At 32.5% G+C, this 14,632-nt stretch overlaps 4 protein-coding genes across 5 annotated transcripts in view; 2 read left to right on the top strand and 2 right to left on the bottom strand.

Annotated features, from left to right (window-relative positions):
- Window positions 1-8,129, top strand: part of LOC109594902 (segmentation protein cap'n'collar) — a 75,259-nt gene extending 67,130 nt beyond the window's left edge. Inside the window, exons 4-9 of the mRNA XM_049961686.1 lie at window positions 400-737; window positions 1,354-1,636; window positions 1,697-1,918; window positions 5,275-5,551; window positions 5,609-6,371; window positions 6,431-8,129. Coding sequence (XP_049817643.1) covers window positions 400-737; window positions 1,354-1,636; window positions 1,697-1,918; window positions 5,275-5,551; window positions 5,609-6,371; window positions 6,431-6,583 — 2,036 coding nt within the window. The 3' untranslated portion in view covers window positions 6,584-8,129. The remainder of the gene's footprint in view (window positions 1-399; window positions 738-1,353; window positions 1,637-1,696; window positions 1,919-5,274; window positions 5,552-5,608; window positions 6,372-6,430) is intronic.
- On the bottom strand, window positions 7,665-10,070 carry LOC109594901 (la-related protein 1B). 2 transcript variants are annotated; one of them, XM_020010162.2, is made up of 4 exons: window positions 9,231-10,070; window positions 8,987-9,066; window positions 8,533-8,929; window positions 7,665-8,373 (listed from the first exon to the last, which is right to left on the bottom strand). In XM_020010162.2, exons 1-4 carry the CDS (start codon window positions 9,374-9,376, stop codon window positions 8,298-8,300), a joined length of 699 nt encoding a protein of 232 aa, XP_019865721.1. In that variant the 5' UTR covers window positions 9,377-10,070; the 3' UTR covers window positions 7,665-8,297. The 2 variants fall into 2 exon arrangements, with proteins under 2 accessions (XP_019865721.1, XP_049817644.1); XM_049961687.1 differs by having other exon boundaries at window positions 8,292-8,373; window positions 8,521-8,929.
- Window positions 10,071-10,185: 115 nt separating this feature from the next.
- On the bottom strand, window positions 10,186-13,215 carry LOC109594893 (cysteine-rich hydrophobic domain-containing protein 2). Its single transcript, XM_020010154.2, has 4 exons — window positions 12,949-13,215; window positions 12,745-12,870; window positions 12,474-12,684; window positions 10,186-11,632 (listed from the first exon to the last, which is right to left on the bottom strand). The coding sequence occupies exons 2-4, from the start codon at window positions 12,864-12,866 to the stop codon at window positions 11,465-11,467; spliced, it is 501 nt and encodes a 166-aa protein (XP_019865713.1). The 5' UTR covers window positions 12,867-12,870; window positions 12,949-13,215; the 3' UTR covers window positions 10,186-11,464.
- Window positions 13,216-13,595: 380 nt separating this feature from the next.
- On the top strand, window positions 13,596-14,505 carry LOC109594897 (short coiled-coil protein homolog). Its single transcript, XM_020010158.2, has 2 exons — window positions 13,596-13,792; window positions 13,847-14,505. Exons 1-2 carry the CDS (start codon window positions 13,729-13,731, stop codon window positions 14,203-14,205), a joined length of 423 nt encoding a protein of 140 aa, XP_019865717.1. The 5' UTR covers window positions 13,596-13,728; the 3' UTR covers window positions 14,206-14,505.
- The last annotated feature ends 127 nt before the right edge of the window (window positions 14,506-14,632 follow it).

Genomic DNA, 14,632 nt, shown 5'->3' with positions numbered 1-14,632 from the left:
AATCTTTCAAAGAAGTGCAAGTTTTCAAAGAAACAATATAATTGTGGAAATAATGAAGAATTTTTCAAGTTATTTGAATATGTGTGGGAGGATATTTTAAAACGTGCCTCGTTCATGCACACTTTCAAATACTATTAATAAAATAAGTGTTTATTTATCCCCTTCCATCTTGATTGTCTACTTATCATTATTTTTTTGTTTTCACATCGAAGACTTGAAAGTGTTTAAGACCTGTCGTTAAGACAAATTAAACATAATTACTGAGTCTTCCTTAAACATCTGATTTCGCCATTAATAACGATAAATGAGTGTGTCTTGGAGAAACTTGCGCATTGATCATTCCACCAACAAACCACGCAAAACTAAAACATTGCTAAAAATATTGTTTGTTTTTCCCAGGGGAGTACGTCATCAAGGGCGAACAGAACGACGCTTTGTCTGGATCAGACTGTGCGGCACCTTGTGACCTGCCGTTAGGCGAACTACCGCTCTCCGAACTATTCCTAGACGAGGCCCTACGTCTTGTTGAGTTGGATGATGACAACATCGACGACGTGAACGTCAGGGAGTTGGAGAATTTGTCGTTGGACACGAGCACAAGGGATTCCTCCGGCGAGGAGGCGCAACCAGATTTGTATGGTGAGAACAACGAGGATCCAGAGGACGATCTTGACTTGCTAGCTGAGATGATACAGACGCCGCAGTTCCATCATGCTCATCACAGGGCGGCCTTCCAAGTAAGTGTTTTGTTGGAGTACCTGTACTAACAAAATATGATTTATAAGCCCCAAATTTCCGGCAATAGGCGTGCGTAACAAGATTTGGAAGTCAAGCCCCAACACAAGGCATTAAACCGAAGAATTTACAAGCTAATCTTTTATTATGACAAATGAGCGGTTAGTCCCCAGTCAGTAGGTACTATTGTCAGTTGCGGCTTCTTCCCATTGTCACATTATCATCGTGTATTTGGGGATGCGGCGAGACACGCCGATTATTTCTATAGTAGTGAGTACCTGCCACCCTCGAAAGTCAGGTGCTAGATCCACGTCAAGTTGGTTAGGCAGATAACCATCGACGGAAGGGATAAAATTAAAGTCTAGCGTTATTAAATCGCATTCCCTCACAATAATGATAACATAAATCGCCTTTCGTAGTACCCGTGAATCATTGATCGACTTCTGATTAATTTATTTATTACTATCATAATGATCTTTTCGCGTAATTATGCCGTTGTTAAATTTCTTCCGACGAATCGGGCTCGATAAACAAATACCAGTAATTAAATGTTACAATAGTACTAGTTGTTGGTGTGACTCATACTCCAGTTAGTAACATCCACGAAATTTTTTCCAGGGCCGCATGCCGTTCGTGCGCACGGTGAGCATGGAACAGAGATGGCAGGACTTGGCGAACCTTCTCAGTCTGCCGAACCCGGGCGATGGCAGTTCGATCCATCACCACCACCCGTTCAGCCACCATCACCACGCCGCCGCTGCGGCCGCCGCCCTACACAACTACAGCCACCCCCACGCCCACGGCATGGGGGGTTACAGTCCGGACGCCGCCCGAGGTGTGCTGCTGCACAACGCCACGTTGCCGACGCCCATGGGCGACCTCAACCCCACCGTACCTTATGGTGAGTGAACTTCCGGCTTACCCGAGGAGGTGATGACTTTATTTGTTTTTGGTGTTCTAGGAGGCACGAACTTGGGCAACGCGGTGGCGACATCGATGAACTTGACGAACAGCAGCGAACCTATGGGTGAGTCGAGTACTGCTCCTCATTACAAATTGGAACCATCCCACGATATGATGTACTACCAGAACGGCTCTTCGGAACTCAATCAGACCGATGGTTTTCTTTCATCCATTTTGAACGACGAGGATTTGCAGCTGATGGACATGGCCATGAACGAAGGTTAGATCTTGTTGGGTTTTCTGGTTTCTAATATATTTATTAAGTTAGTACTTTTAACCGCATGTATGGAAATTGTTAATTGCTTATTTATAAACGTTACTAACTATTCGTATGTTTTACTGACTCCAAAACTTGTCTATAATTATTTTTAATTTATTGGTTGTTATGGTACTTGTAATTTATTTTTTATTATAATGTCTATGTAGTTATCATTTTAATAAGACTTTTTCATTAATTACTTATTTATTAGTTTTGCTCTCTCTTGATTTAATTAATTAATATTTTGTTTCAATTACAATTACTAATACAATTAATTTAATTTATGTACTAAATGTATATAATTTACTTACGAACTCAAAGGCAAATTTCTATTATTTCATTTTCTTTGTGTACTTATATATTTTTTATAATCAACAAATTGGTTAAAATTGGTTAATACTTGTTAAAAAAATATTTGATTATAGTTAAATGCATACTTTTATATTTAATAGTTAATATATATTATGTAACAATTATAATAATAATATAATAAATAATAATAATATTTAATATACTTATTTATACGTAAATAATTTTAAATTAGTTTTATATTATGGATAAAAAATCATTTCAATATTTTAATTAAGTAATTTAATAAAAATGTAGTTATTTGTTCATGTTCACTTCTTTTACTTACAATTTTATAATTTATTCAGTTGAAAGACAAAATTACTATTATTTCCATTTTCTTGTTCATTATTTTAATTAAATAATCAATTTAATTGTCTTTTTTGTTATAATTAACTAATAATGTATCCATTTTTATAATTTATTCAATTGAAACTGAAATTTTCTATAAATCCTTTTTTATTTTTAATAAACAATAAATGTAGTAATTTTAAAATGGTGTTACAATATTATTAAAGAGGCATGTCAATATAGTAATTAAGTAATCGATCTTCTTTTTTATTATAATTAATTAATATTCTAGCTTTTCTAATAAAATTCTTTAATATATTTACTTATTCGTACATAATTTACTTGTTTTGCTTTACAGTTTTTATATTTTATTCAGTTGAAAGGCAAAATTACTATTATTTCCTTTTTCTTGGATGTTACTATATATCTTTTTATTAGTAATGTTCAATATTTTAATTAAATAATTCATTTTCTTGTTATAATTAATTAATAATGTAACAATTATACGTGAATAATTTACTTATTTTGCTCAAAATTGTTATAATTTATTCAGTTGAAAGGCAAAATTAGTACTATTTCCTTTTTCTTGAATCTTACTGTATATCTTTTTAGTAGTAACATTCATTATTTTAATTAAATATTTAATTATATTGTCTATTAACTAATAACGTAACAAATTTTAATAAATATATTAAATGTACTTACTTATACGTAAATAATTTACTTATTTTGTTCAAAATTTTTATAATTTACTCAGTTGAAAGGCAAAATTGGTACAATTCCTTTTTTGTTGGATATTGCTGTACAAGTTATAATTTTTAAGAATCAATAAATCCAGTAATTTTAAAATGGTTTTACAATATTATTAAATAGTTATGTCAATATTGTAATAGCTTTAATAAAAATTGTTGAATATATTTACTCATACGTAGATAATTTACTTCTTTTGCTTACAATTTTTATAATTTTTTCAGTTGAAAGACAAAATTAATATAATCCCTTTTTTTGTTGTATCTTACTGTACATGTTTTTTTTTAATAATCAATAAATGTGGTAATTTTAAAATGGTTTACAATATTATTAAATAGTTTTGTCAATATAGTAATTAAGTAATTGATTTCGCATCTTCTTTTTTATTATCATTAATTAATATTGTAGCAGCTTTAATGAAATTTGTTTGATATACTTATTTATACGTAGATAATTTACTTCTTTACTTACAATTTTTGTAATTTATTCAGTTAAAAGGCAAAATTACTATTATTATTTCCCTTTTCTTGGATCTTATCATATATCTGATTATTAGTAATGTTTATTATAAGTTATTCAGTTTAAAGGAAAATTACTATTATTTCCTTTTTCTTTTATCTTACTATATATCTGGTTATTAGTAATGTTTATTATTTTAATTAAATGTTAATTTTATTGTCTTTTTTATCATAGTTCATTAATAATGTAACAAATTTTAATAAATTTATTAAATATACTTGCTTATACGTAAATAGTTTAGTTATTTTGTTCAAAATTTTCATAATTTATTCAGTTGAAAGGCAAAATTACTATTATTTCCTTTTTCTTGGATCTTACTATATATCTTTTTATTAGTAATGTTCATTATTTTAATTAAATAGTTAATTTTATTGTTCTTTTTATTATAATTGATTAATAATGTAATAATTTTAATAAAATTATGAAATATACTTACTTATACGTAAATAATTTATTTTTTTTGCTTAAAATTTTTATAATTTATTCAGTTCAATTTTTTAAATGTTTAATAATCATTCTAGTAGATGTCAAAATTTCTATTATTTATATATTTTTTATATATTTCTACGTATGTTTGATATTAAATAATTTTGTATTACATAATAATAAATATAATATTTGTTATTTAAATAGACTCATGTGGGTTTATCTGTCAAAGTTAATTGTCACCTTAGTTGACCAAGAACCTGCGCGTCGTTTCTTATTAGATAAGCCGATCTATCTCACATCACTAATCGGACATTTACACGATACTGCTTAGATTGAACTGTGCGCATTAAAATGCTTCGTCATTTTTTATATTGTATTGTAGTTGCGCGCATTAGATTGTACTGTTTGGGCTGTCGCCGTCCGTCTATTCGAAGGGAAAATTTCGGGTCACAAAGATGTGTGTGCACCGTGCCGTATGCGAACGTGGCTTGCCAATTCCGAACGGGTTTTATTAATGAATTTTGTGTACACATATTATATTTTAAATCTCGCAAACAAAACTGTTGAGTCATCGTTATATATATATCCTTGAAACATGCGATAAGAATAATACGTGAATCCGCAGTTAATATTTATTCCTCGGTGATGTATTTCAAGCAAATTAATTATTGGATATTTTGCGAGGACTTAACGAACATGCTGCTGGTAAATATTATAAATTATTCTGATGTTTATGTAACACTTCGATTTATAGACAACTGGGACAATTGTTAACTCTACTTGTTGGTTTGGGGGAAGTACGTACATATGTACTTCGTTAGTTGTACCCAAATGAATGTTAACATATTCTATTATTAGTAATTAATGATTATAATTATCTAACTTAACAAGTAAATTTATAAAATTGATTAAAGTTAAGTCATGTAATGCAGAAGAAGACAAATTCTTGACCATCAGGTTAAAATGGTTGTTTGTTTCAGGAATGTATACAATGCGTATGTTAGACAACAGTACGAGCAACAATGCCACCTCGGTGACAGGTAACCTGAACATGACCACTGGAGGGACAGCATCCAACACGGGAGTCACACCAGTCACCTCGCGGACCGACATCGACAGGGTTGATACGTCCAGCGACAGCGCCGTCAGTTCCATGGGATCGGAACGGGTGCCATCCCTCTCCGACGGAGAATGGTGCGACGCCGGTTCCGATTCCGGACACACAGTCACCGACCACTACGTCTCCGATTACCAATCGTAAGTCTACCACCCAACGAATTAACGTGGCATACTAATCCTAACGTAAATTTCCAGTAAATTCCGGCCTTACGACTACAGCTACTCAAGCAGACAGCTGACCGGCTCTTCCGACTCAGGACGCATACCCCCGGTGGCGCAGAAGAAGCACCAGATGTACGGCAAACGTTACTTCCAGGAGCAGGGCGCCACCTCCTCGACCCCGCATTCGTCCCACCACTCGGTCAAGTACGAGTACCGCGACGTATCCTCGTACAACGCCCCCAATAACAGCGTACCCGAAGGAGGCGTCGGACCCAAGCCGTCCGAAATGAAGTACTCGTGCTCCATGGAGTTCGGACGTCAGCACCACCTGAACAGGAACTCCATCGATCACATCCAGCACAATCACACGTACCACCTGCCTGCGGAGAGCAGCGGGGCAGTACAGAGACCTGTCTCGAGGGACAAATCTAAAGGGAGGAAGTCAGAGGAGGAGCACTTGACCAGGGACGAGAAGAGGGCGAGGGCCCTCAACGTACCCATCTCGGTGGACGACATCATCAACCTTCCAATGGACGAGTTCAACGAAAGACTATCCAAGTTCGATCTGAGCGAGACGCAGCTGAGTTTGATCAGAGACATACGCAGAAGAGGCAAGAACAAGGTGGCCGCCCAGAATTGCAGGAAACGCAAACTCGATCAGATCCTAACGCTGGCCGATGAGGTCAAGGAGATGCGGGACAGGAAAAATCGGCTGATGAACGACCACAAGTTCGTGGTGCAAGAGTGCAAGCGCATGAAGGACAAGTACCAGCAACTCTACAGGCACGTTTTCCAGGTAACATCCCATATCATTTTACTCCAAACCCAGAATTTCATACCCTTATTCCATTTCAGAATTTGCGAGACCCGGAAGGCAACCAGTACTCGCCTTACCAATACAGTTTGCAGACCTCGGCGGACGGCTCCATTTTGATGGTGCCACGCTCGAACTCCACTTCCAGTCAGATCCAAGATAGAAAAGATCCGCCACAGGCACACAAGGAATAAACACATCCAAAAGAATTTCATATTTGTTTTTGTTTCGATTTTTCTTGATTCAAAACGGGGTATAACAAAATTTTTGCTCAAGATTTCCTTTGTTTTTTGAATTCTCTCGGGTTTTATTTTTGATTTATTTCTCTCCATAGTTAAAAGGCATTTAATTTTTTTTAAGGTTGTTTTTTTTATATCGCAGAATTGACTAGTTTGGTTTTTATTTTCTCATGGATACATAGGATAAAAATATAACGCATACGAAATATATATTTTTGTAACACATGTTAATATAACAAAAAAAAATCAGGTGATCAATATGCCTTTAACATAACTCATTCTAACAATAACTTTATAATATGTAAATAGTACCATAGTTGAAAATTTTCGCTAGTGAGTGAGTACTACTAAGTGTCTGACTGATAAAAATATGGTGTAGGATTTTGGGTTATAGATATTGTAGTGACTTTAGTAGTCAGGAACATGTTTTATAATCTTCTTAATATTTTGGATAAAGTATATGTGATTTATTTGTAACATGCAAGGTATTTCATGTATTTGATTTTTACTTTGTTCTATTCATTTGACGGAGTGCGCTCTTTTGAATGAGTTACTCTCATTGATATTCAATGCAGTTCGAGCCCCCTGACTAGAGAAACAAAATTTTCGTTACAGAAAATCGATTTTGCATAGTAATTGAATCCAGTTTAAAATAGAATTCAATACTTATTGTTTATTGCTTTTTAATTTTGACTTGGCTTGGATGGGAAATGGTAATTCATTGTTGTTTGAATCGTCTGAATAAATTGCAATAAAGGTTTGATTGAATTTTATTACGAATTTCAGTATGTTCGAACTCCTTGAATTGCATGTTGCGCTCTGTTGTTGGACAGTTACATTGGAATACCTTTTAAATGGATTTCATACCAAATAAAGCAACAACATTGGGTCTTTGTAATTTGTACAATGTGTTGTGTTAGTTGGTGTGTGCAATTGTAAAATTTAGTAACCGTACTCAGATAGTTTGGTATAAGTGTATCAAAATTTAGGTAATAATTGTTAAAAACGTAGGTTAATATTTTTATAATCAATATAGTTTTTGTACATTGTATATTATTAAGTAGGGTTTTATAAATTGACCCGAACACCATCGGTGGTCAGTAAAGCAGTTTTGATTGAACCAACATTTTCTTTATTTGATTGAAATACAAGAGAATTAGAAAAGTCAACGAAACTAAAAACATTCCAGTGTAAATTGTTCAAAATTAATTACAAATTTCAGTTCAATCACACTGTATATTGCAATGCATAATTGTGGATCTTATCCTGCTTATGTTTAGCCTATTGCATGATTGCAGCTGTTTGTACGGCATCGTTGTCGATTTAGGACTCCAAATATATCATTCTGCACAACATTGCTGACATAGTTTTAACTGGTGCCAATAAAGATCTCTGGAGTAATTGTGTGTAATAGCAGCGCTTGTCTTTTAAAATAATTGAATTTTTAAAATTGAATCCCAATTATGTTATTTTTTTGTAAATATATATTATATTAAACAAACCACAATATTTTATTTTACCCCTATTATCCTTTTACAGGATAAATTAAAACAGAATTCAAAAAATCCAATGAAATTTTAATATAAATAGAAAATATTCACATTCATTTCTTATTTTCTAGAAGTACAACATTAATAGAGCAACTAAGCTAACAATTAGGAACTAAATCTTAGTCTACTAACTGATAAAAATCCATTCCTCCACCGTTAAGTTCGTACGGTACCAATGGAAGCACGTTGTCGAGACTGAAAAAGACAAATATGTTATGATTTGTTATTATTCAACCTAATTTTGTATTGAGCTCTGTGAAGTAAAACAAATTTCAATGCACTGATTTAAGTTCATCTTCGAATAAGTGTGTAGATCGTCAAAATCCTTACGGAAAATATTACCAATATATTTACTTTGTTGTCATGTATCTCATTTCATACAAATCTTCATTGGACTTGTAACTTTCTAAATAGGTTGCAAGTTCTGGGGAAGTCAGGACCATCCAAGTGCACCTCTCCTTAAGAGTTTTGAATAATTTTATGGCCATAATAGAGCCGTTTTCAAAATCTGCCTTGGTCACCATTTGGAAGTCTTCGTACACTTCAGAAATGAAATTTTTCGATAATCCACTGATGTAATAGCTGCATAGGTATTTGAGACCTGTGCGCTTTCCCACGTTGGCGTCTTCAAGCGCATACAACTTGAATTTCCTGTACATAGTTTCGCAATATTCAATTTTAATATGGCGACTCCAAAAGAAATACAAGTTATCCATTTCTGTTGACTGACCCATTCCCAAACTCATTCGGTCTGTATCAAAAGATTGTGTCACAAAAAAGTGATTGAACTGTATAATTAAATTTATACCTTCGATTGCTCGTTCCTCGAACTGCTCATATAAAACAGGATTGAAATTGGTCAGCAAAACAGCACTGACATGTCGTGGACTAGAACAAACAATCGAAAGAATTAGATCCTGATGTGTCACAATGTCAGCCACCAATATAATTCCTATAATGTCAATGTAAATCTATAGATCGTATAAAACGAGAAACCACCAACACATGTCCTTCCAGTTGCAACATTTAAAACAAAACCACCAGCAACTTACACGCTGAGAAAATTTTCTTCGGTGAAAAGTTCATTAGACAAATTTTTCGTGATGGCCCTTCCCAAAGTGGGTCCCGGCGTTGGCCTCGGGGAGACTTGCACATATTGCGACCATCTGTTCAGTTCTGGTCCCATTGTTACTTGCATTCACTTACAATTTCGGGGAGCTTTTTAATCGTGCTATATAATTATTTTGAAATGTCTGACGTAACATAGTTGACCTGCGCAGTTGTCATGGGCCGCGGGAAGCGCCCTCTATAAGTCATTCAGGTAAATTGTGACGTTTTAGGGTTCAGGAAAATGAGTCATTTTAATTGTATTATTCTTAATTATATATAGGCAGTGATTATTAATTTGTAAAAAATTCAAACAAACAAAAAGAGTCGGACATAAATATAGCAACTTTAATTTTGAAAGGTTTTTCATTGATTAAATTTGTGTTACATAATTTAACATTAACACATTATATAATATTCTTTTAATTTTATATTTTTTGCCCATCTCCATGGCATGTTTCACTGTGGGTGTAACAAACTTGTGTAGTTTTGTCCCCAGACATTTAATTTAAGCAGAACCATCCTTTATATTCTGTGGTCTAGTGAATGTGATCCTAAGAAAGTCAAAATTAGATTGACATTTTTAGTAGAAACCAATCCTGGTTTTCTTGTATGTTTAGGGTCAAAGCAACCCCCATCCACTAACCATAATCTCACAGTCTTTGAACTAATTTCAGCAAGTCCCATTTCTCCAGACTGGCAGAAAAACCAAGAGTAAAGAATTGCTATAATTAATTAAAAGTACGCAATTTTTTGGAGAATTAAATCAGATTGGTCAGTTGTGTAGTAGATACAACAATAAACATTACGAGAACTCATTTTTATTGTCCGTAACTTGAACATAAGTTTATTTTGATTATGTTTAAATAAATGTTGAAAAATATCAGAACAATAAAACACTTATTTACAATTATTAACAATATATTAAATGCTACAAAATAACATCAGAATTAAATTTAAAAATTCAAGGACCAACTTATGAAACAATTTTTTCTAAAATAAGCATATTAATCGCAGATAAATTTCAAAAACTAAGGTACACTTCAACAATGCATTGCACTAAGCTCATTTTTCTGAATAACCCGTACTTAAAAATAGTAATACTAAAACTAATATAAAATAAGTTATAAAAATTTCTAAGCCGAATACAAGTAAAATAATATCAAAATTTCATTTATTATGCTTAACGAATTAATGATACAGTTTATTTTTGTAGATCCTATTATCACATACATATATCACACACCCAGTCAAATCAAATCACATCTGCGAAAAGTTGTTTCCTTTAAACGTGTAACTTAAAATGAGTGGAGTCGTAGATATGTTGCTTTTAAACTAGGGGTGCCATATGTTTTAGATTCATCTAAACGCAGATAGATATATTTACAACAATTAATGGTATCGTGTTAATTTTGTAACAGCAACCTTCAACAATAACAGGGAAAATTCTAAAACAACAATGAACGTTATCTACTATTATTTCATGTAAAAATTCAATAAAAATAATTAAGTTAAAATATTTGTATTTGTTTAACCCTAATAAATACGAACATTTGATCAATAGTTGTTGAATTAAAATTAAAATAACAGTAAAATAATCTTAACAAACACACTTGAGGAAGGTCACTGATACAAACAATTGTAACAAGTAAAATATTAGATTTACTCATAGTGAGTAATGTAAAAACACAAATTCCACATTAGGTAACAAGTAAAGCTAAGTAGATATAATAAGAACAGTTAAGAATTCTCTTCTTTCACTGGTGGTATGATATTAAAATACTCCCACATTTGCCATGTATCGATTCTAAGTATATAGTTTGGAGCCTTATAAAAATAATATTTACAAAATTAAACAACACAAACCAGTTTAAAATAGAGTAGTTTAAATAATTTGTTTATATGAAGCCTCCACAAAAATATGGCCCTTTTAAATTAAGTAATTAAGTATTTGTTATATTTAACAAATATATATGCGATAAATAAGTTCCTACTATTAGGAAATATATATAAATATATATATACACACACAAACATAGATGCTCCCTCTTTATATTAAAAAGTATCCATCAAGAAGTACATAGATAGAAAGATTTTTAGTACAGTATGCTTTATTTAGAAAATACGTGTTTTATAGGAATTTTAGTATAAAGAGGAAGGACATTGATCTGAATCTGTGCTAGTCTGGTCGGTAAATAGGAATTTTTGGTAAAAATTCTATTAGAATAACGTATTCCATCATCGACGACGAATCGCACTGTTGCTTGCTCAACCGCCAGTGCAATCCCAATTTGTTGTACAAGTAGCTATTTTCCCATTCCAATAACTTATTTAAGGAATGTTGAGTCTGAAAAACAAATTATATTGTTAATCAATTGTGTTGCAATTGCAAAAGTACATCATTAAATTAATTAGATGCGTTATTTTTAAATTAAATTTACTTTTTAAACGTAGGCATGAAAATGTAGTTATAGAAAAGCTGCTCATTCATTTTAAAATATTAAAGGAAAATCAGTTGTGAAACTGTAAGAAAAATTATAATTCAGCGTCACCAAGACCGACAGATACAAAAAGAGATGGCTAAGAGTTTACTGCTAAATAAGTCATTCGACTGCATAAAATTCGAATTCAAATCCTTTAGACCTCTGTATATGGCAAAAATTACTGTGACATTTGAATAAAGGTCAGACAGATATAGGTGGTAATTTTCAACATGTTGGCACTTAATAATTAAAAACGCCAAGAATGTAAATGAACAATCAAAACATAATAATATACATAAAATATAAACAAATATAACAAAATAGACAAAATAAACTGTACAACAGAAGATATTGGTCAATTAGCATAGAACAACTAAAAAAGTCTTAAAGACATTCCCCATTTACATTGATCATTAATATTTTAATTGCAGTTTCTTGTGTGGTTCAGTGGTTTTGAATAATTATTGATCCACAAACTTGATGTTAAATGGCAAATTTTTATAAACTTGAATTAATTGAAAATTTGAGTTAATATGAAAATAATTGTTTCTTAAAAGTCTCAAAATGACCCAAAAATAACTTGACAGGGTTCCAAATCTACATGACTCATACAAAGATATCTGTATAGATTACCATGAATTTGATAAGGTGAAATTTTCATTTTGATGCAGCCCTCAAGCAAATGTTTTAAAAATTATGACTTACCCTTTTACTTAAGCATATTACTGGCCAAAGTGAACAACCTAAAGTGCAACAACAGCACAAGCATCCACAGAACAACCACTTGACATTAACAGGTAAAGTTTTCTTGAGTATCGCATTGATTCTCATGACAGTCTCTTTGTATTCCTCTGGCGCGACTCTAGATACCAAGCCACTGGGGAATTCTGTGCTAAACCTATTACTTAAACCAAACCTAAAAAAAATCGAACAGTCTCAATGACCAGTTTTGAGGTGTTGTCACGTTAATACTTACACAGTCATGTTTCCAGCCCCTCGTATAACAACAGGGTCAGGCACAAGGCATACATCCGCCGGCTCGCTCTCTTCCTGGTTGATTTCTTCCTCTTCATAATATATGGCATCGAATCCTTCCATGTGGCTATACAAGAGCACAAAATCATTTTTTAGTCACACACATGTAAAACCACCAACGCCTTTTATGTGGGGCACTACTTACTATTTGTTGTTGGTGTGCTTCTGGGACAGGGGGTGCGGATGCAAGTGCGTTGGTTTCTTTTGTCCCGTGCAATTTGTGTTTGAAAATAATTCTTTGTTTACTTCTCAATATAGTCCATGGTTATTACTTGACGAAATTGTGGATGCACTGCGCGACATCTTTGTGAGTTCGTCGCAAATTTAGTATTGTGACTTTTAGTTTTAAATCATAAATTTACATTTTTTGTGTCTGAAACATTTGTGGAATTACATTTATATTTGTTCAATATAAACCTTAAATGTTTATTATTTTGATTTGTAAGTTTTTGTCAAGATTAATGAGTTAGATATTTAACAAATCATAGCCACAACTTTTGCTTGTAACTTACAGATGTCAGCACAAACACATTTTTAAACAATATTTTTTTATAAATTATAAACTATATTATAAAACTCTTTCGTTTGAAGCATTTAAAATGTTTGACAGTGCATTTTATTTTGTATAATATTTAATAAATATAAAAGCAAAATTATTATTGTAATAAAAGTGTACGGAAAAAATTGTTGTAAACATTTATTATTATTTTTTTAATAACAATTTAAATGTGCGGTCTTTTTATTTTACACAAATTAATATGGATTAATCTATATTCATATATCTATGTTTTATTAGTCATCTGTCAGAGTCTGTCTGTCTGTCAATATTTGACGTTTATTGTCAAAAAGTTTTGATGAAAGTTTACAGCCGAGTTTTGTACACAGTTCATTGTTTTAACCGTATTTCCTGCCAAAACTCTACACCATGTCAGTTACTAAATTACAGGACGATATAAACAACATTCCATTGGCAGATGATGACCCCCAAGGTGAGTTACATTATCCCTGTCTTTTACGTTAGTTTTAAACTGCCTCCATTGTAGTAATAATCAACGATGAACCAGAACAAAACTCAATGTCTGAAGGCAACTCTTCCAGTATGATCCACGGAAGAAGCATGGACTCGATTCAGTCGACATTCACAAACGGCAGTTCGAGCCCCCAACACAACAGTCTGGAGCCGGACTCAAGCCCCGACGAACAGGAAGAGAAGGCACGCTTAATATGTCAAGTACTGGAACTCCAAAATACTCTAGACGATTTGTCACAAAGGGTCGACAGTGTTAAGGAAGAGAATCTGAAGCTAAGATCTGAGAACCAGGTGCTCGGTCAGTATATAGAGAATCTCATGTCCGCTTCTAGTGTGTTCCAGTCAACTTCGCCAAAGATTAAGAAGAAATAAATTCTAGGTTTTCGATAAAAATTATTCCAAAGATTTGCATATTTTATTAATATTTAAAATGTGTTGTTGAGACCAAAACAGCACAGTGCTTAATTTAATGGATGCACTCTACACTATGTTAATTGTTCTTTTATGCCTGTGATTTATTTTATATTAAGTGACTGTTCTATTGAATTTTCATTTTGACGATTAACATAAGCCATAGAATTATGATATATTAATGTTAAATGGTTGCAATTTATACAATTATATTATTATAAATATGCTTTGCCATAAATAAAAATGCTAAGTATTTAAAAATGCTTTTCTTTGTTTACCAAGTTTTATGCCTACTCAACTCTGGCAATAGAAATTAACATTATATAAGAAGAGTATACTTTATGTCGTCATAATTTTAGAATATCAGCTATATTTTCGTTGTTAGTCT

The sequence above is a fragment of the Aethina tumida genome, chromosome 1, assembly GCF_024364675.1.
Source record: "Aethina tumida isolate Nest 87 chromosome 1, icAetTumi1.1, whole genome shotgun sequence".
NCBI lineage: Eukaryota > Metazoa > Arthropoda > Insecta > Coleoptera > Nitidulidae > Aethina > Aethina tumida.
Note: the sequence above shows the minus strand (reverse complement) of the source record. Positions and strands in the feature narration are given on the sequence as shown.